Source organism: Acomys minous, assembly GCF_964271855.1.
Source record: "Acomys minous genome assembly, chromosome: 8".
Taxonomy (NCBI): Eukaryota; Metazoa; Chordata; class Mammalia; order Rodentia; family Muridae; genus Acomys; species Acomys minous.
The window spans coordinates 81,416,931-81,443,823 of NC_140489.1; the positions used below are offsets into that span (position 1 = coordinate 81,416,931).

Consider the following 26,893-nt stretch of genomic DNA (forward strand, 5'->3'; position numbering starts at 1 on the left):
TTTGCTTCGTTCTGTCTGCATAACCCACATGTTCTCTGCTACCTTCCAAACCCAGCCAAAGAGAACTGAACGTAAGAACTAGCAAACAAATGCCTCTCTCAGCATCCTTGACAGCTGTTGACCAACAACGCTGGCTATGCTGCTCAGAGTCTGAGCACCAGGAGGAGGATGCTGACCACAAACTATGCTGCACGGAAAGCGGTGAAAACAAGTCCCATGAATGACGTTTGCCAACGTACGTTCGCAGAGGTTGGGGTCCCGGATGTCTCGCTCGGGGTGCTGGTAGTAGAACGGCTTGCACTGCTCACAGTTGCGTCCCATGGTGTTGTGCTGACAGTCATCGCAAACTCCACCGCTGATGTTCCCAGTGGCCAGGAAGACCGCCATGTCAAAGTGACATGAGCTGGAATGTTCGTTGCAGTTACATTCTGTGTGACAAGACCAATGTCAAAGACAAAAAAAAAAAAAAAATTAAATCTTATTTTCCAATGGAGGATGGAGCTGGCAGCAAGAAAGCTCATTTAATCCAAGAGGGGACTGAGGCTGAGTAAAACGGTAACCGGCGAGAAGCCTCTGATGATGAAAAAGGGCCTTGTTGATCCCGCCCTGAAACCTCCAATCAGCTAGCAGCTTTTAAAACATGAACTGTAGGCCTGGCAGTGGTGCTGCATACCTATAATCCCAGCACTTGGGAGGCAGAGGCAGGTGGATCTCTGTGCGTTCAAGGCCATCCTGGTCTACCGAACAAGTTCCAGGACAGCTAGAACTGTTACACAGAGAAACCCTGTCTTGAAAAACCAAACCGAACCAAACCAAACATGGACTGTATATAAAAAATTAATATTGCTAGGTGGACTGTGGTGACACGTGCCTTTTATCTTAGCATTTGGGAGGCAGAGGCTGGTGGATCTCTGAGTTTGAGGCCAGCCTGATGTACAGAGTGAGCGGCCAGGGCAGACAGGCAGGCCTATACAGAGAAACTCCATCTCAATAAAACCAATAGATAAATTTGTTATTATAAATGGGAAACTCTTGGACAAAATCCCCTCGGAACCATATGACCAGGAAACAGTGTCTTTTAGATATGAGGCTCCCGTGTAAAAGGCTTGGTTAGGAAATGACTGATTCACGAAGGGCCTAGTCCATAAAATAATGACCTAACTGGAAAGAAAATAATGCGAAGTAGGAGGTGTGGTCTGGCTGGAGAAAGCAGGTCCCTGGGGTGACCTTTGAAAGCTCTGACCCACAGCTATCTTTTCCCATGATGCTTCTGCCTTTCCATAGATCTCAAGCAGCAAAGCCAAGTGACCATGGACTGGTGGCTTTTTCCCACTTTATATCAATTTACTTGGCTATTTTCTGAAAAGTGACCAATATAGGAAGAAGGGGGTTATCCCGCAAAGGTACCTTAGGCCCCACCCGGGGAAGAAACTGATGAAAGTATTTTCTACCCTAACGAACAGTTGCCTTCCTAGAAAAGCCTTTTAGGGTTACATACTTGAAGATTATGGTAGGATGTATGGGGAAAGGCAGTGTGGCAGGCAGGTAGTACACCCAGTCTTCCGAGCAGTAGGCCAGACTTCTTTCCTCATTGTGACAAAATACTTTGGGAAAACAATTTAAAGGAGGCTTTACTTTGGCCCGTTATTTCGGAGGCTGTACTCCACAGCTGGCCAGCTGTTGCTGCTGGCTCTGTGCTAAGGCAGAACGTGACGGCAGAAAGGCATGGGACTGCAGAGCTGCTCCCTTCATGGCAGCCAGGAAGCAGAAGAACAAACCAGAAAGGGTTGGGAAGAAGAAGAAACAACATCAAAGGCATACCTCTCAGAACCAACTCCTCCAGCTGGGCCTAACCTAGAAACCCAGTCAGCCAGGGACTCATCAATGCACTGACCTACCTACCGATCAAGGTAGTGTCCTTGGAACCCAGTGACTTCTCAATTGTGCCACCAGCTGGGGACCCCAGGCCTTCAACGTATCATTTGGGGGATACCTCAGACCCCAACTACTATATTTGCCTTTCATTTGCCCTGCTGTCCTATGTCTTAAAAGCAGATACAATGTCATGAACACCACCGCCATTTTCTTAAGTCAGTGCCAAACATGTTAATTCTTGTTCACTTAACTCAGTGCATACGCATCATTGCTCTGGGACAGACTCAGCCAGGAGAATGGAACAGATTTTCTTCCCCTCTGCAAATAATGTAATTACAGATCACAGCTCCCCAGAAAATAGGTCCTGCCACCCGCACTGCCGCCAACAGACACTTACTTTTGCAGGCATTGCTGTTCCGACCTTCCGCAGGTCTCCACGGCAAATCGTGGTAGAAATCCATGCACAGCTCACAGTTCAAGCCTTTGGTGTTGTGCCTGCACATGCAGTGCCCATGAACCTGGCAAGTTACAAACCAGGAAGAGGCAAAGTCAGACGCGTGCGAATGGCCACACTTCTTCCACAGTCAGGAGAAGATGGAATCTCCTCTTCACACCATGTCCAGCTCCTCACAGTGAGGCTTGTTATTACTTTCTTTCCCCAGCGGACTGAGTTCTAGCCACGTAAGCTGATGGCTATCATCCTTGTCTCTAGAATAGCTTCTGTGACGTAATGGACATTCAGCTGAATGGCTCCATAAAGAAGCCAGATGAACAAAACTAACAATTTAAGAATTTTTTTTTAAAGGACTTCAGGCAACTAAGGAGTGCTAACAGCAGAAAAAACTAGTCTTCCCAGGGAAGAACACACCGGTTGGTTGTCCAGTACCAAATGACCATCCCTAAAAATACAACTTAACACTATGTAGACTGAGAAGCTTGTACTTATTTATTTAGGAATATGTGTGTGTGCGCATATGTGTGTGTATATATACATACATATATACACACATTCATAAATGGAACAACAATTAATGAAAAAAGAGGCCATAAACTAAGAGAGAGCAAGAAGGGTTTGGAGGAAGAAAAGAGGGAAATGATATAATTATATTATAATCCAAAATAAAAATTTGTAAGTAAGTATTTAAGAATTAAAACAATAACAACAACAACAACAACCACCACCAGCCTCAATACCTTAGTCTGATCCCCAGTGCCCACGTGGAAGGAGAGAGAAACTCCCTCCCTCCAGTTGTGCTCTGACCTTCGTATGAACTCAGTGGCACATGTGTGAGGACACACATGCACATAAAGTAAATGAATTTCAAAGTGCAATATGTATTTAAACTAGTTATTTAAGAATAATTTTTATAAGCGACTGCACGAGAAACCGCTCAAGGTTTTAACGTAGCCCTCAATATGCACCGGCCCCAGAGAACAAGCTCTAAATTCTGTGTGTCTTACACTCTGCCAGGTAATCATTTTCTTTGAAGGGTTTCTGGTTTTTTCCCCCCTGTAAGCACAGCACTTAATTTTTCTTAACCATAATAAAAACCATTTTCCCAACCATTTACCATCTGCTTCCCTTCAAGTAAGGAAATAAAACTATGAGAAAGACACAAATTAACTTTTTAAGAAGACCCAAGATATTCTAATGCATGTCATTTCACTCAAGTTATGCTTTTAAGACCCTTGCAGTCTGAGAAGCATCAACACATCACTTCACCAGCCAAGCATGCACGTACCTAAGGTCTTACCCCTGATCTCTACCAACTGGAATTCGAGAACCGGACAGACAGGTCCCTCCTCTCCTGCACCTGACTTGACAGGAGTGCAGTTAGGTGGAGATTAAAATCCGCCCATTACCACTGGTTGTACAGAACTGAAACGCAGTCTCCCAGACCACACACGACACGCAGCATCTGAATACACCTTGACATCAAGTCACAAAGGTTTGCTATTCTAGAAAGTAAAGTCTGTCTGGAACTCTCAGAAAGGTATGTTGAATAGAAACTTCTCTCACCCCCTGGGGCTGTTGAAAAGCCGACTTGTTTACCCATGAAGACTCCCAGCTGGAGTAAAGGGAAGGCAGAGGTTTGACAAGGGCAGAGTACACGGATCTTGTACCCTTTGGACAGAGACTAACAAGTTTTGAAGAGAAAGACAGCTAATAAGCAAGGCATAGCCGTCGTCAAGAAAGGCCCAGCAGCTACGAGGGGTGCCTAAGGCAGAGGTGGGGGGTGGGGGACCAGGTTTGAATGCCCACCACTAGTTACTCATTTACGAACTGTTAACTTTTTGGTCTCCTCGCTCAAGGTCCGTGTCACCTCCAGAATTTAATCTAGTATTAAACTCCTAAGGGTTGGAAGAATTCTTCTGGAAGCCACTGAAGTGGATTAGAGTTACAATCCTCTGGACTCTTCCGTTGCTGACGTCTGCTTTTCTGTTGTTACGACCAAAACCAACTTGGGAAAGGAAAGGGTTTATCTGGCTTACACTTCCAAGTCACAGTCTATCACTGAAGGACATCGGGACAGAAACTCAGGCCGGAACCTAGAGGCAGCACCTGAAGCAGAGACCTGGGAGGAGTGCTAACTTGATCCCCGTGGCTTTCTTCAGACCACCTGTCCACTGGGCACCACCCACCGTGAGCTGGGGCCCCCCACACCAAGCACTAATCAGACAATGTCCCACAGAGCTGCCCACAGGTCAGTCAGAGGGAGGCGATTCCTCAACGGAGGGTCATTCTTTCCAGTGGACTCTAGCTTGTGTCAACTACTAGACAAACTAACCAGCATGGTAGCCAGTTGGCAAGCAAATGAAATCTCAAATTCCAAAGCATTTGATTTGCAAACACAATGTAAAAGTAGCAAAGAAAGGGAAGTCGAAGGGGGGGCAGAAAGAAAACTCCATTTGATCTCCAAGTCATGGTTCTAGACCTGGGTTACAATTTCCAGTCCCTCTGGGCTGAGGCCACCTTGCTCTTGCTAGCATGAAGACTGGATGCTCGTGTGCTTTCTTTAATGGAAATGCAGTCTGGATTGTAATTTAGACAGCTTTTCAATCCTTGGTAGCTAAATACTTCAGCAATGGCCTGCAGCAATGGATTCCAAAAACCAATTCAGGATCTATGAAACTGGTAGTGTTCACACGCTTTCTCACAACCTAACGGTCAGCAGGCTTAAAGCCAAGTTTGGACTGAAAAGCACTCCAGGTCACCTGTACAGACACCAGCGGACACTCACCATTCCTTCCACTTCTTCGTGGAGCCCATCCACGGGGGCACACTCGCTGGCGTGGCCGTAGCAGAAGCAGTTCCCTCGGACCACCATGTCGTAAACGGCGTAATAGTACTTCTCTCTGATTTCCATGCGCGAGTCCAAAAGGTTATCTCCCAGTGTGTGTAGTTTCACAAACTTGATTCTCAAGTTGGTGATTTTTAATAGATCTGCAAAGGTCACCAGAAGGAAAGGTCAAGTCAGACAAGCAAGCACGCTGTGCGGATTCTACGCTGTTTCTCTTTAGAGAAAGATGGGACAAATGACAGCGGCCTAAGTGCACTTCAGTCCTCCTGAGTGAACTAGATGATGGCTGTGAGGTTTAGCACAGTGCCACAGGCCCCTGGAAGCAGGGAAGGCGACCACAGTCCCCTCAGATCAGTAAGAATGTCAGTTACAATCATGGTTACGCCTTTAATCCCAACACTTGGGAGGCAGAGGCAGAAGGAGCTCTGTGAGTTCGAGGCCAGCCTGGTCTATAAAGCGAGTCCAGGACAGCCCAGGCTACACAGAGAAACCCTGTCTCGAAAAACCAACAACCAACCAACCATCATGGTTGCAGAGCCCACTGCACTATCTTCTGGCTCCCACAGACATGGTTATCAAAGCCAGAAATCCTCTCAGGTGAAAAAGGCTTTATCCTGGCTGCCAATTTTAATCAAACAGGAACAGATATGTATTTATTTTTAAATGAGAAAACACTATCTGAAATTTCCTGCTACCTAAATCCAAGTTACAAGAACAGATTTAACACGAAAGAAAAACTACCTTTCTCAGGGAAGAACATCTCAACCAAGCTTTTCTTAAAATAGTTTTTAAAAAAACAATCCTTCCCTTTTCTCCCTCCACCCCCTTCCTAGTTTCTCCAACTCCCTCTCAAATTCATGGCCTCTTTCAAGCTAGTTTTAAGTAACACTGTAGTCTACATGGTTTTGCAAAACATTTTCATATTTATTAATTCAGTATAGCGACATGAGGACAAAGGGGCTTAGTTCTAGGTCTCCAAGCAAATCATTTTCCCTACACATCAGTTTGTCTTTTTTGGTTTGGATTTTTTTTGGAATGGGGTGGGGAAGGGGATTGTTTTTTTCAAGACAGGGTTTTCCTCTTGGCTGTCCGGGACACGCTTTGCAAAGCAGGCTGGCCTCGAACCCACTGAGATCTGCCTGCCTCTGCCTCCCAAGTGCTGGGATTAAAGCCGTGCGCCACCAAGTCCAGCTCCATTTGTCTTCTTTTATTTTTCCTCTTTCTCCCTAGTCTGTAGGCCTAAGCTTACTCCGGAAGCTAGGCTGTCAGTTACATGTTATATAACGAGACAGAGCAAGGGCCAGCCAACCTGCTATGCAGGTGGTTTTCCTTAATGGCCAAGCAGCTCCTACTGAAGTGGACCCCACAAGATCTGCTCATTCACCCAACTGCCTCTTACAGCTCTCTGAATTCTGCAATTGCCTGCCAGCTTTACTTTCATTTGTGCTAATGCATATTTACAACTTAGGATACAAGACAAAACAGTAGAAGCCTAATGCATCACATAGTTTCAGACACCAAATGCAAAACAGACAGTTGTAACACATGCACGGTTTACAGTGAAGCCTACAGAAATGGCTGGGGCTGGAAAGGGAGCATCCACGTGTTAAACTTAGGGTCTTTGTAAAAAATCACATACAAAACAAAGAACCCACAATCTTGCACTGAATGGCATCTGTGAATGGCAACATCTGCAAAGCTCTACTGCACACACACAGTACTATTGACAAGAGGCCGAAACACAAACGTCAAGGGCAGCTGGAGTATTTAGAAACCCTTGAACTTCAAGGAGCCCTCAAAAGAGCAAACAGCTCCCCCACTCTCTCCCGCCACACGGAGCAACAACAGAGCCTCGGGCTGCCTGCTCTTCTGAGAGGCACATCCCTTTGAAGTGAGTCTCCAAGGTCTCAACGACAGAAATTCTGTTCCCTCGCTTACTAAATAAATCAAAGGCATGAGTGGCTAACATGGGCACTTCCTAGAAAGGTCTCCCTGATGCCACCGAACAACAAGAGCCTAGGGAATTGACATCGTGAATTGAATGCATTCTTCAAGCCCCACAACGCTCACTTGCAGAACAGATGAGTCTTGTTAGGGACTCCAGGGCTGTTTGTCCTGGAACCCATGTGGACATCTTTCCCAACCAGATTTTGAGACCTAAAGGAACAGCCTCGTGGCTTTGCTCAGAGACTGCACAGGCATGCCATTAAATATTTGTTTTTACAATAGAAGGAATGAGTAAACTACAGACCCTGGAGAGTCTCGGCCACATTAAAATTAATTTGAGCTGGAAAGCCGACTTCTTTGTCAACATCCTCTGGATTTCTTCCACTCTATTCTCCCATGTTGCAAGCTTGGAGGTTCTGTGAGACTGTGGTTAAAACTAGGCCTCTGCACAGCTGACAAAGACGCATTAAGAACCAGCCCTGTCTCGCTCTACTGGATCAATTGCAGCCTCATAGCAAGGCAGAACAAGGGAGGTTCTCCCTCTCTTTAACTCTGACTTTCACTGACAGGACCAGCTTCATACACGAGCTAAGCTGCGTCACCACCACCCATAGCTTTGATGCACTGGACACTGGGATGGTCACTTACGTGACTCCAACAACCCTCAGGTTGGTATTTCCATCTCTAGTTAAAGATGCGGAAAGAGGAACTGGAAGTGTTTTTAAGTGAGTCACCAGGTCATGCAGCTGCATTATAACAGAATTAGAATTGAACCCTAGGTGTGACTTGAAAGTCAAAGAGTTTAATTAATGAACAATCTGCTTCCCAAGAGCAACATGCAGTCCTGCAGTGACGTAAACAATTGTTGAACAGTGGAAAGAACAGTGGATAGGCAGATTTGGGCCCAGGGGTCCCGCTCAAACTAAGGCACCAGCCAAGGACAATACAGGCTATAAACCTTAAACCCCTACCCAGATCTAGCCAATGGTCAGAACAGTCTCCACAGTTGAGTGGAGAGTAGGGTATGACTTTCTCACGTACTCTGGTGCCTCACATTTGACCATGTCCCCTGGAGGGGGAGACCTGGTGGCACTCAGAGGAAGGATAGCAGGTTACCGAGAAGAGACTTGATACCCTATGAGCATATACAGGGGGAGGAAATCCCCCTCAGGAACAGTCATAGGGGAGGGGAGTAAGGGGAAAATGGGAGGGAGGGAAGAATGGGAGGATACAAGGGATGGGATAACCATTGACGGCTGAGCCACCTCTCCAGCCTCTGAACTAAGAACTGTACTGTGTGAGCCAAGATCAAGCTGCCATTTCATTGCCCCATCACCATCTGCGCGTTATCCAACTCTGCACTCGGGTCAATCATCTATCAGCAGGCCATACAGTCCTCACCTTACTACATACACTTGTCATGACTGGCAATTCTGATCTTCCTCGGCGTTCTGTGTCCCATCGCCTGTGGATAGGAGCCCTTGCCAAGAGTTTTAGCAGAGCACAGGCCACCTGGCCAGAGATATTTCTGTATCTTCTGTGCTCCAGCGACAAGACTAATTATAGCAATGCACGGGAGTGCTATGCGCAACCTCCGAGTCTTGTCTCTATTCCTGACCTCCGCAGATTAGAATGAGGACACGGTGACCTGTTCTAACTGTGCTAGTGTGGCTAGTCCTAGGAAGAGGGGCAGTTTTATAGCTAGGGTTACCAGGTTCATGCGAACAATAAAGGATGCTCCGTTAAATTCAAGTTGATGATAAGCCCTCATCTTTAGTGTAAGTAGGTCCCAAATAGCAAATGATAAAAAAAAAATTATACTAACTGTAAACATCGGATGGGACACCCTTGTACCAGTTACAAATGTTAATATGGGATATTAAAAAAGAAAAGAGCACGTTATCTATCTGTCACTCAAATTTAACTGGGTATCATCTCACATTTTATACTGAGACTAACTGTGGCAACTGAACTGTGCTTCTTCTTTGAGAGTCCCTCCAGTGCTGCAGAAACACTTCAGTGATTAAAAGCACTGGCTAGTCTTCCAGAGGAACTGGGTTCGATTTCCACACCACATGGTGGCTCATGACTGTCTGTAACTCCATTTCCAAGGGCTCTATCTGACACCTTCGTCTGGCCTCCCAGAGCACCGCGGGGAGTGCACACATATGCAGGCAACCCATATACACACAGAATTAAAACTGAGGCTCCCGCCTGCCGATTTCTTTCAAGCAAAAGAATGAAATTTTATTAGAGCACCTATAATTGAGGGATGCTTTATTGCAGCAGCTTAAATCTGTACTCTAATTTATATACTGAGCAAGAACAATGACAACAAAAATAGAGGGCGGTACAGCCAGTAGGACTGTCGGGAGTTCTGCTGACAGTCAAAATGTGTTCCTTATCTGTGAAGCCTGACTTCTGGTCATTTGAAAAGCTAGCGGGAAACTACAAAGAAAGGAAGAAAATGTCGTGGATTTAGGACTGAGGAGCAAGATATTGGGTAGCAGGGCTCCTGGGGAGGGTGACACCTGCTGTATGAGCACTGTTTCCCACCCAAGTATTTATTTGGCAACAAGCTTACTCTGTATCCTCGGGCTATAAGGATCTTCTATTTTGAAAGCAGGATCTAAAGCACGAAATATCACCTAGGAACAGATAACAGGGTTAGTATTTTTTGCAGTGACCAAAAAGCAAGTTGACACGCAGAACTGAAACAGAGAGGCATACAAACCTCTCCTTCTGTGGAGGGCTCAATGTCGGAATAGCGGGAGTCGCAGATGATGTCATCCACTTTCTTCATGGGGCCAGTTGAAATGCCCGGGAAGGAACTCTCACAGTCATAGGCGAAGTATCTGTACACGCCCCAAGTCTTCCCAAAGTCAGAAGACCGCTCTATCAGCATGGCAGCTGGACGGAATGTCTAAAAGCAGGAGAAAAGTCGCAGCTGATGTTTCTGATGGCTAATCTGTCCTTTTCAAAAAGCATCTCTCATTGTGTGCCTCAAAGCTCACTCGTGTGGTTGGTATTTCAGACTGCGGCTGGGCTGTCCTGTAGACACTGTTCTTACAAGGAAACACTTCTCCCACCTGGTAGATCAGCGAGCTGTTTCTTTTTGGAAGCTGATCATAAACAGGCCTTTGTAGCAAATATATTTTGGCATGGTTAGCCACCATGTCCATGACAGAACTAAATGTGAATGCTTGCTCTCTCTCACTTCTTTGTTTAACCATTCAATAGATGTATCAGACAGTGGCTTAAATAACACCCATACGCTACACACAGGCTAATAAGAAATATATATGGGCATAAAACTTAGAGTTCAGTATCAAAGACCACAGTACAATCGTATGACATATGAAAAACTAGCAGCTCATTCACAACAGCTAAAGAGTAGCAATAGCCAACGTGCCTACTGACTGGTTAAGAACAAAGTGTGAGGTGGGCGGTGGTAGCGCACGCTTTAATCCCAGCACTCTGGAAGCAGAGACAGGTGGATCACTGTGAGTTTGAGGCCAGCCTGGTCTACAAAGTTGAGTCTAGGACAGCCAAGGCTACCCAGAGAAACCCTGTCTCGGAAAAAAAAAAAAAAAAAGAAAAAAGAAAAGAAAAAGAACAAAGAACAAAGTATGATAAATACAATAGAATATTATTTAGCGACAAAAGGAGGCGACTCCAGCTTCTTATAACATAACATAGAAGGACCTTGAAGGCACTGTACTAAGTGAAATAAACCATCTACGGCTGGGCGTGGTGGCACACACTTTTAATCCCACCACTGGGAGGCTGAGGCAGACAGATCTCTTTGAGTTCGAGGCCAGCCTGGTCTACAAAACAAGCCCAGGACTGCTAGGACTACTCAGAGAAACCCTGTCTCGAAAAACAAAAAAGAAAAACAAAACAAACCAAATCAAGCATTATGATTTCACTTATATGAAATACCTAGGATGTTAGGTGGAGACAGAAAGGGGTCATGGGAAAGAGGAGTGGGACGACACTCATCAGACATGACATTAAACATGGAAGATGACAAGAAACAGAGCAACCAAAGAGAGATGAAGGTCTCGAACTCCAACAGTCATAAAACGGACAGAGAGATATGAAGTCGAAGGTTCCGTTGTGACGGTACAATGTACTGAGTTACATCTGACCTAGTAGATCTTAGTGAGAAAGTAGAGAGGAAAGAATCACAAGGCCCCAAAGCATGGTGGCTGTTGAAAATGACATGAATGAGCCTCTAATGCTTGTCTGGGGCTGGACACGCATGGCACGGCATGCAGCTTTGCAACATGGATGTGGAAGGAGCCGCATTCGATTTCTCCAACAAAGCCAATGGCAAGAGAAAGAGAGGTCAACACTCCAGGAAAATGCCTGAGAGGCCAGACTTTGGAGAAGAGCGGGCGACCGTCACTTTTCCTTCCCTACTGTGTGCTCCCGTGTGTATTTCCTCCTCGTTAGCCAGTGGCCTCACAGAGATGGAAAAGGCGGGGGTGTCAGGGGAACAGGAAAAAGACAAAGCCCTCAAAACATGAAGATGATTTCAGGAGGGTGTGAGGGACAAAGTCAAGTGGAAATAAGAAAGTAGACGGACCCTATAAGTAGGCCGTGGGCCGATGCTTCGGGCCCATGAACATGCTGTGTGCACTCTAGGAAGAGGAAGTCAGTGCCACGGAGGAAAATCAAAGGAAAGTTCAGCCAACCTAGAAAACAGAACTAAATAAATGTGAATTTCTGAATTAAATAAAACCACCTCTTGGCAGAAGCCCTTGCAGAGTGCTACTGTTGGGAACTGGCACAGTTCCCGGGACCTACATTCCAGCTTCCTGGATAACCCCGATTGATGGATACAAAGTTACTTTTCCATCTATCCATAGGCAGATGAAAGCAATGATGTAGACTAAGAAGTTTAAAACAGAAAAATTAGAAACGCCTTTGGCCATCTGATCCTGACGTGACAGGTGTGTCGGCCTGGTCAATCCCACGAGGCCAAGCTCCCAACTGGGAAGCCTTGAGAAGGCTTGGGAGGGGCACACTTAGTCTGATGGCTCTGTATCAAAAGGCAGCAGAGAAAAAACCCACAGAAGCCTGTCCTGGCTATGCTTCCTTCTCTCTCACTTCTGGAAACTTCTAAATCCCAAGGGCCATTGGCCAGTCATCCAATTTCCTGTGGATTTAAGAAGTTCCTGGAGACCAGAACAACACACTTCACCTAAAGGACAGAAGGCCCTGCCCGCCCCCCAGCCCCTGCCCCCCTGCCCCCCTGCCCCCCTGCCGCCCAGCCCCTGCCCCCCTGCCCCCCTGCTGCCCAGCCCCTGCCCCCTCCAGCTTAGTCATCAACCTTCTCTGGCCCCATATTGCTACACAGGAGCTGCTGAACGCACAACAAACACAAGAGCCTGGAAACATCTGCCTATAACAAAAACATACTGGCACATGCACATAAATGGGTTTTTCTGAGTCTAAGAAAACCCAACCCACCTAGCAATCAGCCATCTCCAAAGCCAGCTTGGTGGAGAACAAACAATGAGCTCTCCATCTTTGTCCCTGCTTCGGCCTCATTTTCACCGACAGTGCTTCTGAGGAGATGTGGGTCTTCCTAAGGACTTAGACTTGTAGGCTGTTGTGGGCACAGCCCTTTCCTGGCCCTGGCCTGCATCCAGTCTAAAGCCTCATAGCGGCCCTTCCCAGGGAGTAGGGCTTTCTTCTCTCCTCCGTGGTTCTCAAAGCAGAGGGCAAAGGGTAGTGGAGTGTGAAAGCAAGTGAGCATATAAAAAGGTATCCCAGCCGGGTGTGGTGCCGCATGCCTTTAATCCCAGCACTCGGGAGGCAGAGGCAGGTGGATTGCTGTAAGTTCGAGGCCAGCCTGGTCTACACTGCAAGTCCAGGACAGCCAATGCTAAACAGAGAAACCCTGTCTCGAAAAACCAAAAAGAAAAATAAAATAAAATAAAAATAAAAAAAGTGTCCCAAGAGCAGGTAAAACTTCTGAAGTTTGAAAATTTAGAATACTCTATAATTCAAAACTTAAAAAAACAAAACAACAAAAACTCCAGGGTCTGGCTACATACCCTAGTCTAGCCTGGAAGTTGCTATACAGATCAGGCTGGCCTTGAGCTCACTGAGAACCCAACTGCTGGAGTGCGGGGCTTGTGCCACTGTGCCATGTTTCCTGGACTCAGCTGAGGAATGTAAACATTATAGGCAGTATGGAGCGGGAGGCACTTCTGACTTGGACCTGCTTCTCCGCTCTTCCCTCACCACCCTGAGCTTGAAGCAAATGGATGCAGTACTTAAGGAACAAGCCAACGATCACACCAAGGCACACTGCTCTCAGACTGTCTCATCCACCAAGAGTGGGTTTCCTCTCTCTCCCCTCTGAAACTCTTCTTATTTCTCCTGGCCCAGGTCAAGCGCAGTCCTGGTCATTCCCTCCCCCACCACTGCCATGGGCAGTACTGGTCCTGGCCCCCCAACCCCCAGGTCAAGGGCAATCCTGGTGTTATGTCCCTGTCAGTCTGTCCCCCATGTGTGTCATGTATGTTGTCCCTGAAGGAAGCTGCTAAGCAGGAAGATAACTCAAAACAGCTTCAGGAAGTCCCTGAAACTGACCAGATTCTCTAGGCCTCAATAAAAGCTGAGAATCCCTCTCAGAGGGAAGAAGCCAAGCTAAAAGAAAAGCTCTCAGACAAGACCAGCTACCAGACCAGCAGAAGTGAGCTGAGCTGCCTGGGTTTAGATCAACGGAGGCATCCGGAAACGGCCACCCTCCAACCTGTTGAACTGCCTGTAGACCGACCATGTGGTGTGTGTGCTCCAGGTTTCCGAGCTCGTGAGTTGTCACCTATGCAGCTGTCTGGACCATCTCTGCTCCTGTTAACTGGTAACTGTTACTTCATTCTGTAACTCCAATAAAACACATTGGTTCATCAAGCTCAACTTTGGTAGCATCCGTATTTTGGTCTGTAGTGGGTCCCCCATAGGGGATGCGTAGATGAGTGTGTTTTTGTCTCCCCAGTTGAAGTTCTGTCACAATACAAGCTTGCTAGTGTTAATATCACCATTTTCTGTTAACTATGATGAAGGGAGGCTAGTGTGCCGAGCATGGCTCTGGCAGGCCTTGACCTTCCCCCATTCCCTCTGCCTTGCAAAACTATTAAGATTGCATTCCTAAAGCCAGCCCCCAAGGTCCATTCCTTTATTTGACCACTTCCTCCTCCTGAGGAGGACAAAAAGGTCCAGCTATCAAAAGTATTGAAGTCAAGCAATCAAAAGCCCCTTTGGCTACCTAATTAACATGCCCAATTAAACACCTTATCCTAACATGGGGCTTCCCTTTCTACCTTTGTAAGTTGCCATTTGCCTATGGGCCACACCTATCTCCTCTCTATCTAGAGACAGTCCTTTGTCCCTTTTCCCTTGTCCTCTACCTCCTGTCTTTGTCTTTTATTCTCTGTCCTTTGTCCCCCTGGGGAAAATAAATCTCCTTTGTGCTGAGAACTTGGTCTTGGGGGTCCTGAACCAAACCCAATCCCTTCATACAGCATTTAAAGAAAGTGTCACGTTCCCAAATATGCCAGCTCAGGAAGATGCCCCCTGCTCCCGGAGCACAGGGGTACCCACACGGAGCACAGGGTACCCACACGGAGCACAGGGGTACCCACACGGAGCACAGGGTACCCACACGGAGCACAGGGGTACCCACACGGAGCACAGGGTACCCACACGGAGCACAGGGTACCCACACGGAGCACAGGGGTACCCACACGGAGCACAGGGGTACCCACACGGAGCACAGGGTACCCACACGGAGCACAGGGGTACCCACACGGAGCACAGGGGTACCCACACGGAGCACAGGGGTACCCACACGGAGCACAGGGGTACCCACACGGAGCACAGGGGTACCCACACGGAGCACAGGGGTACCCACACGGAGCACAGGGATACCCACACGGAGCACAGGGTACCCACACGGAGCACAGGGTACCCACACGGAGCACAGGGTACCCACACAACCTTTTGATACAGCCATTTTCCTTCTCATTTTACAGCAACTAAGCCAAAGTTCCAGGCATGATGTAAGGCAGGAAGGGGCTGAACAAATTCACACCCAACTCTACCCCTATACCCTACCCCATGGGTTCTGCAGTCTCACAGAAGCTTGAACCTGAAGGATGAACCTCCCTTCCGCTGAAGTCAATGCGTCTCACTGCCTTTCTCAGCCTAACCTTTAGCACCTAGGTATAGAATAACATTTCATCTCTGGCTCGCTGTAGTCCCTTGAATTCGACCACAGAATATGGACTCAAAGGACTTTGGACGTAAATGAACTCAGAGCCATCCATGTATGTGAAGCAGATGTTCTCCCAAAAGTAAGATAGTGCCACAAATGTCAATACAGAGGATTATGAATACTTTAAAGGTCACGTAACATGAAGATGAGATCCTCATGTGGGGCTGAGTTTGAATTTAACCACTAAGGCTGAGTGTGACTCATGAAAGGATAAAGTTGGCAGCAAGGGGTCCTGATAAGCTAGTAATAGCCCTTATCCAACCACTTTCAGTATTAGGTGTCACCATTAACCTTCCTGCCCCAGCAGTCACAGTGGGTCATTTGGGGGAGAGGAAAGGGGTGAGGTGCACAGGCCTGGGAACCACGGACCCGGATGCCCCCACTAGCTACCTTCTGACTGCCACACATGCCCTTGGTCCTTGGCTTCTCAGACTTGAGGACCAGACAGAAGTAAGACTTGCGTGGCTCCTTGCCAACGAGGTAAACTGATCCCCGGCCCCTTTTTCCTAACCTGAAAGGATGTCAATGAGGCCCCCAACTCCGCCTGAAAACTACTCAGAAGTGATTTCAATCTGGGGAGCAGTAAGTCAATTATGAGTGCTGTGTGTGCCAACGTGTGCTTTAAGCCATGGGAAGCCTGTCATTTCCAGGCGGCAGCCGCTTAGGAAACAAAGGCACTTTGTACAGCGGCATGCCCTAGTCCTACAGTCATTTTACATCTTGAAAAGAAAAAAAAAAATCTGCCTTTAGGAAGGCATGCGTCGGGCTTCTTTGGGAACTGTAAAACTCCTCCCACAACGTTTGCAAAATCTTGGAACCTAAGATTTAAGACATATTTCCTCTTCAGTTACCAAATTCAGCATTAAAGCATAAACATGCAAGATCAGAGACGCGCTCTGCAAATGTCTTACTGTGGTTTTGGGCGGGAGCCCAACACTGCCTTTCTCTATGGGAGAAATAAAGAAATCTCTAATTAAGCGTTTATAGATGAATTACCTTGGGATGGAGACGCTGCTTACTGACATGAAGACAGTATGTGTGAAAGGTAGTTATTCACGTCCCTGTTTTAAAAGCTCCTCAATTACCCCCAATGTATAGCAACAATAACATTTAAGTTGTCCTTTAGACCAACTCCCAATAAACACCGTTTCTGAATGTGGAAATCACAGTGCTCTGGAGCCTGCACGTGGGACAGGCAGGGGCTGCTTACCTTGAAAGTCATTATGAGATGAGTGAAGTGGAATTCCGCTTCCAAATCCAGTTGGATAGTCACGTTCTCCACACCTACAGGTTTTTTAAGCAATAAAGGAAATGGTGAGACCAGTTGGGGACCGTCTCTGAACAGCCGACCCTCAGTCTTTAAGCTCCTCCTACAAATCTCCCCTGGGTCTTAAAGCTGGAGTTGAAGCCACTAACGGGGTCCTTTGTACTTATGTTAGCAGTGCAGCGCAAGTCAGAGCGATTCCTTAGTTTTCCGTAAGTCACTCCAGAGTTCCGCTTACTGGATTTGTTCACTGCTCCAAACACAGGGCAGAAGGCCCCTCAATGAATGGTTAGGAAGCCATAACCGCTACCCTAACCCTCTAAGCCAAATGCCCCCCACCCCAAGCACACATTTCCAGTGCGCAGCAGGGGGTCAGTTTGCAGAGACACGGCAGAAACATAAATACTACTTTCTTCCCTAAGTGACAGCAAAGAAAGCAGGTGAGCGTCACGTATGTTAGTACATGTCAGCTCAGAAAAACTCATTCTTGATGGAAGCTACCTTTGGCTGCGTGTCTGTGCCTCAAAACCAACACCAAGAGGCAAAAAACCAGTCAGATAAATAAACCTGTCCCTGAACAAACACAAACTTCTTCCCTTGGTTGGGGGGTGGGGGGTGGGGAGCCTGAACAAACAAGCAAGCCTCTGCAGGCAGCATAGTGCCCTGAGGGTCAGAGACCCCACTTGAACACACTAAAAAAGCCACTGGCATTCCAGGGATAAGAAGCGCCTCCCTCAAGGCCCTAGAGACCTCTGAGATTGCCCCCTGCTGGGTTCAGAGGATTGTTCTGTAGTCCCAGAAAGAAGATGCCTTCAGGGTCCATCCTCCCAAGCAAAGAAGTCTTAAAACACAGGAAGACAGGAATGTGTCAGAATGAATCATGTTACAGCTGGTATATTTTCAGGAAGTCAGCGGGACCTTTTGAAATAAACTCGCCTGCTGGAAAATGGCCAAGTCGACCGAGGGGGAAAAGTGGTCACTGGAACGGATGTGAGTTAGTTGGAATGTTAAAGAAAAACACCATAATCATAGCAATGAGCCTTATCTAATTCGCTGGAAAGAACCATCTTGCAGAACTACCCTGGGCACTTCGAGTGAAATATTAGCTAAGCAACTCTATGCATATTTCTCCTCTTCGAGGCTTTGAAAACCTGTGATATTTGTGCAGAATTAAGAGATAACGAAATGATGTAAAGTGCAAAGGAAGACCCGTAACAAAAGGACTCTCACAGCGCATGGATCCCTAAAGCCCATTTCATTCAAATCCGCAGCCTGATAAAGTAGGGTGGTCTGGGCTTTTCCTCTTGATATGAGAAGAAAAGAAAAATCAGAAAAGAAGAGAACAAGATTATTCTACATTGTATCTGATTTATCAGCTCCGAGAACAGATCCCCTGGGCAAAGTGAGTTAAGTCACAGTGCATTCCAGGCCAGTCCCTGAACCTGCGCATTTAAGATGCAACCTCACCCTTTAACCACCCAGCTCCCGCAGAACACACAGAAAGGAGATAGTTAGAGTCACAGAAAGAGTCTTCCATTGTGAGCTATCAGGCAACAGAGATGATGAGGTACAGTAACAATCAGTGACTTTCCAGACACCACGCCCATCTATCTAATCTCCTCTCTCTATGACAGAGCTCTCTCAGGCCCCAATGTTTGCAAATCTTTCCGGCATTTGGGATCTTTTGTTGCCCTCAACACTACCAAAACAAATGAACTCCTGACATGGTTAAGAAAACCTTTTAGCCACATTAAGAACTATTTTACCATTTCTTAACTAAAATGGGGGCCGTCCGTCTCCCAATGTCCAGGAAGCGTTGTATTTCTGCTTCACTGCAGAGGTCGCGCAGAGACTGGGAGGTCAGGAAGAGGTCCTGGACTCTGCTCAGTAAAAGGTTTATGCTGTTTCTGCAGCCCTGTCCTCTGTGACTCAGATGGCTAGAACTTCTTTCACACAGAGCTACCTACCAACCAGTGTATTCCCTTGTAAAAAGTACCCACTCTGACAAGTTACAATCCGTTTTCTGAAGGCTCCTCTCCCTCTCTCTCCCCACCTCTCTCTCTCTATCTCTATCTCTCTATCTCAAGCAAGTCTGTAATCAATAGGTTTCTTAAGACTGACAAGTAAACAAGCAACCTTCCCTAGAAACCAAGTCCTTGGTTCTGCAATTCACAGCCAGTTACTGAAAGCCATAAAGGAATTCCGCATAGCAGGGATAAATGACAGGTGCCAGCGGGCTCCTAAGAACTCCGAAGAGATGCAATGAAATGATCTAGCTACTTCTAGGTTTATGGCCAAGCTTAGGTTTGCTCCTGCAAGGACTCCTTCTATAATTTTAAAATTTTTATTTAATGAGGCCAAGCATGCCTCATTAAACCTGTAATCTCAATACCTAGGAGGGTTTCGAATTTGAAACCAATCTGTGCTTCATACAAAGCAACAGGGTGTTCAAAATAAAATAAAATAAGTCTAAGATCTAATATTACATAGTTAATTAACCAATACACCAACTCTACCTTTATTCCTACATTTCATATAGCTTTCGTTTTATAACAACATTAACATATTTGATTGATTGATTAGGCTGCATTGCCAACACTGATAACAAGGAGACGTGCTGACAGTCTGCAGGGTCGTGTCACAATGCTTATATTATGGGACCGTCAGTTGTTTCATGAAATCTTCTGCAGTTGGAAGGTGAGGAAAGGGCTGTGAGTTTTTGTTACCCACCCCCTTTCTTGAAGGCTGGTAACAAAAAACAAAAAAAAATGGTGCTATGTTCTGTGGAAGGCCTGAGGTATGCAGTCTGACTCCTTTCAGCACACACCCACTTCCAGAAGCCCCCTCAGTGTGAGGCCCATGAAAACTCCCTTGGTCTAGCATCAAACAGGACACAAGCTTCAGGAAGGTGTGTCAGATCTGACCAAGCTCCAGACAGCAGTTACATCAGGGGCTCTAAGCAGAGGACCAAGACGTCAGTCACAGTCACAGATACCCAGGTGAACTTCTTCCCACACCAATCACGTACCATTTTCGGATTGCCACCAAATCTTAAGGCGGTTTGGAGCAAATGTGGTAACCACATTTTCAATGAGATGGCTGTCAGGGTTGAGGGTCTCGTGATAAGGATCTTGGGAATTACACATGAAGCACTTCTTGTCCTCCTAAAAACACAACAGTTTCATGAGTCTATGAACCAATTTCATTAAAAAAAAAACAATCATTAAGGGGGCTGGTGGAGAGGTGGCTCGGTGGTTAAGAGCACTGGCTGCTCTTTCACAGGACCCAGGTTCAATTCTCAGCACCTATATAATAGCTCACAACTGTGTGTAATTCCAGTTCCAGAGGATCTGACACCCTTACACAGACATACATGTAAGCAAAAACACCAATGCACATGAAATAAGAACAAATAATCTTAAAAAAAAATTAAGTACACAGGACAAAAATCTAAACAACCCTCTTTAGGAAAGCTGAATGTGGAAAATTACACAATGAATGCCATATTCCTCACTTTAAAACTTATTGAACTATCTAAAATGCTCTGGAAAATTATTTCCTCCTTTCTTGCAAACTTAAGATCAAGAGTAAAATAGGGCATTGTTTCCATAATCTATGAATTTAATCAAATTTAAGTTTCTAGGATTAATTTGTTGTTGCCGTTGGTTTTTTGTTTTGTTTTTCAGACAGGGTTTCTCTGTGTAGCCCTAGCTGTCCTGGACTCCTTTGTAGACCAGGCTGGCCTCGAACTCACAGAGATCTGCCGGCCTCTGCCTCTCAGAGTGCTGGGATTACAGGTATGCACTACCGTACCCCATTGAGGCTTAAATCTTAATCTCAGTTATGTAGTTTACTCAGAAGTAAAACGCAGAAGAGGTGTTGTTCAGTTTTTGCTGACATAATGCAAACTAAAAGTGAAAGAAAACAAATATAAACAACAACAAAAAACCAAATAACAAAACAAAACCAACTCAGTTAGCCTACTTTTCTAAAGCCTACATGAAACAGAAACCATATGAGGCAAAAGGATCCTGAGGCTTTGGGAGCCAGAGGACCACAGTCTTAGTTTCTCCTTTGTCCAAGGTTGGGAGACGATTAGCAGGCTAACCTGAAAACTGCTCAGTACCTGGGGCAGGGAGACCTATGGTGGGATCACTCTCAACTGAGGGCATTTCTGAGGACCCCAAATGGACAGAAACAAGAATGATGACAGACTTTAGTTTCCACAGAAGTAAATTAATTTCTTGTTTTCTTTTTTCTCAATGGCAGCCACAACCACCTGGGGGTCAGATGGCCTTTCTTCACGCACGTCCCAGTCAACCACAAACAGACTAGTCAAGGGCTTCCTTTCCCATATGGAGCTTGGCTCTGTGTCTACGTTTTCTAGTGTACAGATTATTTTTACATCTAAAAATATGTTAAGACTTAAGTACCTACAGACAAATACACATCTTATAATCAGAATTTGGTCAAAAGTGATATAGCATCAACACAGGCTATACTTTTACATTGGTATTTATTTAAAGAACTTCTTGCCAAATTGATTTGAAGTGGGGGGAGGGGGGGGAACGGGGAGGGGATGGGGCCCTGGAGCAATCGGGGCAGAGCTGCAAAGGGATCAGGAACCACAGTTCTCTGCTTTCATTTTATACCCATGAGCGTTTGAGAAAGAGAAGATGACCTTGAGATGTGAGGGACGCTCTCTGTAGTGTTACAGCCAACCATATAAACCAACGAATTTGGCCTTTCTTGTTTTTTTTAAGTGCAGTTTTCACGCTGGACAAAGCTGATCTCAGAATCTGGTGATTCACTGACAGAGCACCCTAACTCTGAAGTAAATGTTAGCAAGACGAGTTTAGGTGAAATTGAAATGCTAAGATTAGACAAGGCAACGTTAATTGCCTTCATTAGCTTGTAGTCAAGGAAACTAGTACTGAAGAACAATTACCAGAACTACAAAAAAAAAAAAGTTTAATTATAGCCTCCCTTCTAATCAGGAGGAAGCAGTCTAGACAGCTCTGTGCAAACCTGGAAGCAAATGAGTGGAATCCGCTTGGCCACATTGTGACTCCATTTTACTACACGTGCTGAGCAAATCGCAGGTCACCCACAAGCGTGGGTGGACTGAGAGGGTTCCGCATGCAAGTTGCCAAGCGTGTGAGACTAACACCTTCTGTTACTGTCAGAGGCCCCACTCCATTTCTAGCCTCTTTTTAATTTTTCCTGGGGAAGGGAGGGTAGGGCAGTGTTGGGGGGGGGTAGGGGTAGGCTGAGAAAAAAATACTCTGCTTCAGGATACTATATGGTATGGGTTGTTTGTTTGTTTGTTTGTTTGTTTTTCCTTCTTTTAACATTACCTCATATAAATACAACTCCTGAAATCTAAAACTCTGAGTCCACTTTATATACAGCTCAGAGATTTCATTCTGCTCTTCCACTACCATGATGCCGTGACAACCAGGTCATTTCTCACTAAGGAAGGTTGTGTCTGTCTGGTCCTCACTGACTCATCTCGAAAGGTTTCATGGCTTGGAGCATTCTTATACTCAAGTGAAAGACGGAAAACCGAACACCATGGGATCAGCAGACAAAGAAGAGGTCTGAATCATCTTCAACACACAGTTTCAAAAAGGCTCGAGCAAACACCACCACCACCAAAACAAGACACGCAGGACCCTACAGGGCACAGGACAAAGGGCCAAACTCGACCGCAGCCCGGGCTTCCCTTACTGATGGTGGTTGGTGGTAGGTGGTAGCAGGAAGTGTTCGGCGGATGCAACTGTGCAAACTGAGATTGGGACGACAGGATGAGCTCCTGCCTAATCCCAGGGCTCTCCACGGGTTCCTTGTACTTCCTATCTAGATTGACAGCAGGATGTACAGTCTCCTGGGCATGCCCCTTTGATCGCGAGGAGGAGGAGGAGGAGGAGGAGGAGGAGGAGGAGGAGGATGATGATGATGCAGCCCTCAGTGTGTTCACCAGCCTGACCTGGCCTCACCTGCAGGTGGCTGACAATACAGTAAGGCTCTGGTTTGTGCAGTCCGCATGTCGAGGTCACTGAGAGCTTTTGAGCTCGGCCGATGAGAAGGTCGCCCGTGGCAGGGTAGCAGCTGCCTTCAGCGCAGCCATAGCTGAACTCCGGTTCCTGAGCGCACACTTGGGTGCCCCACAACAGGGCTACAGGAGAGAAGAGCGACAAGGTGAGGTGGGGGGTGGGGGAGAGAGGGAAGGAGGGGAAAAAAGCAAGGGACAAGCCAGAGCAAAAGAAAAACAGCAGGAGGGGCAGACTGAGAGGATTCAGAAGAAAGGAGACTACATAGAAAAACACAGCGTAGAGATAAGCACAGAAGAGGCCTAGAAAGCCGGAACATGGAGAAAAAAGGGCGAGAAAACCCAAACACGCCACTAGGTTTGACCAGCAGTCAGCTGAGCGCATCACTGAGGAAATCCACCCGACTCTTTTGTCTATTCTGATCCGCCCTACCCGAGCAAAGCCTCTGCGCTAAAGGTGGACGATGTGACCGGGCCACTTAGACGTGCCTGAACCAGGGGGCAGTGAGGTTGACCCTGCCACGCGCTGCACACCCGCTTGTGAGAACCCGCGTGCACATGGCAGTGCGCGCATCCTCGGTGTGAGAAATTTGTAGGCGCGGGGTCACAAAAATGTGTACGTGCACGCACGAGGGTCACAGGCGATCGCGCTGGGGGGTGACACTGAGTTTGCCACAGAAGCCGATTCCCAAAGCTAAAGGCGGCTAGTGTGTCTCCGCAGCTCCATAGTGGCTACAGCGCTTCGCCATTCCAGCAAAGCACCCAGCCCAGCTGTTCATGATGCCATCCTGAGACAAACAAGGATGGTTAATTAAATCCACATGGCCCCAATCTGTTCCCAGACGAAGCCTGCTTTGGGTCCCGACACTTCTGTGCGTAATGGGGTTTTTCGAGGACCTTCCTCAGCCTGCCCAGCCACGCCAGAGAGACTGCCTTCCGCGGTTGGTTAACATGCTAACTGGTAGAAGGTGGCAAGCCCGGGAGCGATCGCCGGGGAAGCCCGCAGGAGCGCCAGCTCTGCGCGCAGAACCCAGGGGATGCGGGTCCGCGGAGCTCCGCGTGAGCGGTCCCCGGCCACCTCTGACGCGAAAGCGGTGGCAACCGGATCCCGTGGCGTGTTTTCCAACCGGTCAGTCTCTCTCTCCCGATCCCCCAAGGCTCCCTTCAAAGCAGGGGCAAACCGGTTTGGGGGTTTTCTTCCCTAATGCCTAAGCATGCCCCTCCCCCCAGCCCTTAGCCTGAGTTACCTAGGACACCGAAGGCGAACACCTGGAGCCGCCCCATGTTCAGCCTCTGCAGCCGAGGGGACGCAGCACGGGAAGAAGGACGCAGCAGGCAAACTGCCTGCCTTTTCTTCGTGTCTTCCTTTCTGGAGAGGTAGAAGGGGAGAAAGGCAAATGTTGAGAGAGAGGAGAGGGGCCCTTCCATTTCCTGCCGCTCCCACGGAAGCGGGGGCTGGGCCCAGGAAGGGGTCAAGTCGCTCAGCTACTTTGTTCTCCCCCGGCGGGGCGAGCGTTCTAGCCGCTCCTGGCAGCCCACCGGCCCAAAGAAGGGAATTAGAAACTTTCGCCTAGGGAGGAACCGAGGGAGGCGCCTCTGCTCATGCGCACACGGAGAGCGGGGACGGAGGGGGCGGGAGGCAGCAAGTTGGCTGGGGGTGGGGGTTAAGGTCTACGTCCCACCTCCCCAGGCGCCTCTTTTGTTTTAAGGCAGACTCTGCAGCCGCGGTAGGACTTTGGTGCTGGAGTTCCTAGCGTGGTCTGTCGGGTCCACTTCTGGGCGCGCTTCCCGAGCGGGGCGCGTTGGGGAGGGATGGATGGGTTGGGGCGGGTCCTGGACGTAGGGGTTCAGGTCGGCTAGCAAAGGGATCCGATAGGACCTACCACAGACTCATACATTTACGTTTGTAAGAAGTGAGTCACGAAGTGTGCCCAAGGCTAGGAACTCTGGCAACTAGCGCTGGGGGGGAAGGTGGGTTGGGTTAATCCCTTAGAAAGAGAGTCGACCTGTCTGGTTCTTAGGCACTTGAGCTCCCAGAAGCATCTTTACACCACATCTCAGGATCAAAGCGCCAGAGCTTTGCGTTCCTGCTTCATGCATGGTGTCTTCATATTTCATAGGTAGGACACGACTGGCACATTCTTTGCGCCCGAATTTATTGAGGACGCACCTATAGTCTCTGCTACCCAGGATGTCATGGCTCTCAATTTTCTTCTATTCAAACACACACGAAATGACAGCCTACGTGAACTAAAGTAATGTCTTGAATAGCCTTTTTTCACCTCCCGGTGGAAGGCTTGGCACTGACAGGAAGCTGGAGATTTTTGATGAGACACCCTTCTCCACACACTGCAAACAGAATCCAGACGAGGGCTCCAGGGAGCTTCTTATAGCACTGCATGGTTGTGTGTGTGTGTGTGTGTGTGTGTCCCTGTTTTAAAAGGAGAAAGATGTTGGGGATCAGACCCCAAACCTTTCTAAGAGCCCAGTTCCGTTGCCTTCTTTAATCCCCTTCCTGGAGAAGTGTGCCTGGAAGGAGGGGCGCTTAAGTTAATTGTTAGACCAGTCAGATTTGATTGTTTTCCAGCCATTTCAAGGAAAAGGGATTACGTGGCTGATTGGTCAGTTTTTAACTTAGCTGAAGTGAAATTGGGTCTCGGAAAGTTTATAATCATTAGGCCATAGAATAAGCTGCTCTCTGAATTTAGAAATGTGTGTTAATTATTCACCAAATCAGCACCCGCCCCTGCTGTGGTTTCTCCAAGATCTGTGCCTGCCGATGCATGGGATCCTCAAGGGCTGGCTGCACAGTCTGCAGGGCACTAAGAGTACTCTACTATTGAAAAGGATGACTATAGACATTCAGGAAAAAAAAAAAAGTACTAAAATGCAAGCTTCTCTTCTCCTTGCTCAGCTTTCAGAGCCCTGGACCAAAGTTTTGCATTAGTTTTCTTCTACCTAAGTTGCAAGCACCGTCCAGCTCCTTTGCTCCACTGGCAGGCAAATCATCCCAGCCACCTGCCCCATCAATGTCCTTTCTCTTTGTAAAAGCCTTAGTCACCTTCAGCGCTCCTCAAGAGCCTGGCTGCTCTCCTGACCACCTCATTCACACAAGTCAATTGAACATTACTTAAGAAGAAGAAGAAGAAGAAGAAGAGGAGGAGGAGGAGGAGGAGGAGGAGGAGGAGGAGGAGGAGGAGGAAGAAGAAGAAGAAGAAGAAGAAGAAGAAGAAGAAGAAGAAGAAGAAGAAGAAGAAGAAGAAGAAGAAGTTGTATGTGATGCGTGTGCATGCGCCCAGGCTGTCACGTGAGGTCTGGTGTCGTTCTCAGCTTATCTCTCCTTATTTATTGAGACAGCGTTTCATTGAATCTGGAGCTCACTGATCCCACCTGGCACTTTTCCTCCTCTTATCTCCTAAGAATAACATGTTCACATAAAAACCTGCTGTATCTCTTTCATCTTAATTAGTAGTGAAAGGAGTCCTGGCTTTACCTAACACACCTCCTGTCCTCCATACCTTCCTCTCTGCAGCCCGGGCTCTTTCCTTCTCACAGCCCCTCTTTCTCCCCACCACAATCCTGCCGGCTTCCGTCGCCACCATAGTTGTTAGCGTGTCCAGCTGAAGGCACTGCAGCACAGCGCGCTACACTTAGCTATGCACACCCTGTGGTCCTCCGTGACCTCTTAGGGCCGTTATGCTTCGCATGATGACACCCTTCCTCTTCGAGACTCCTTCAGTCCTGGCTTCTGGGACACAGTTCTGAGTGTTTCTCACTGCATCTGACACGTTTCCGTCTCTCTTGACCGACTCTGATCCGTCAAGCACCGGTGTTCCCGATGGCTGTACTGTCATCGTTGTTTCCCCTCCGCACATTCATTCGCATCCAGGGGCTCCACCAGCTGCCCTTGTTCTCCTCTTCTCTGGATCCACATCTGCACCCTGTGTCGGACTCAGAATTTTCTAGCAGGCCACCAAGTAGCTCCACTTTTGCTGACGAATAGGTACATAAAATTCATGCAGAACGGGCCTCGTCTTTCCACCCACCCTTAGGACAAGATGAGTTATTTCTCAGTTGGATTATTGCTGCTATGTTCACCCCTTAACTCTGAGAGCCCGGGGATAGCCCCGGCATGATGAGCAGGGCACAAGTGTGAAACT

The 26,893-nt window shown here is 47.4% G+C and overlaps 1 protein-coding gene and 1 long non-coding RNA gene across 2 annotated transcripts in view; one reads left to right on the forward strand and one right to left on the reverse strand.

The window, feature by feature from the left end:
* The window catches only part of LAMB1 (laminin subunit beta 1), a 69,893-nt gene extending 45,539 nt beyond the window's left edge, over positions 1-24,354 (reverse strand). Inside the window, exons 1-9 of the mRNA XM_084792577.1 lie at positions 23,981-24,354; positions 22,681-22,859; positions 19,710-19,845; positions 16,628-16,701; positions 9,859-10,047; positions 9,709-9,772; positions 5,118-5,320; positions 2,273-2,393; positions 240-428 (exon numbers count right to left, since the gene is read on the reverse strand). Coding sequence (XP_084648703.1) covers positions 240-428; positions 2,273-2,393; positions 5,118-5,320; positions 9,709-9,772; positions 9,859-10,047; positions 16,628-16,701; positions 19,710-19,845; positions 22,681-22,859; positions 23,981-24,161 — 1,336 coding nt within the window. The 5' untranslated portion in view covers positions 24,162-24,354. The remainder of the gene's footprint in view (positions 1-239; positions 429-2,272; positions 2,394-5,117; positions 5,321-9,708; positions 9,773-9,858; positions 10,048-16,627; positions 16,702-19,709; positions 19,846-22,680; positions 22,860-23,980) is intronic.
* On the forward strand, positions 22,743-25,876 carry LOC311603612. The gene is made up of 3 exons (XR_014781182.1): positions 22,743-22,882; positions 23,455-23,862; positions 24,854-25,876. It is a non-coding gene; the product is annotated as an uncharacterized lncRNA (long non-coding RNA).
* The last annotated feature ends 1,017 nt before the right edge of the window (positions 25,877-26,893 follow it).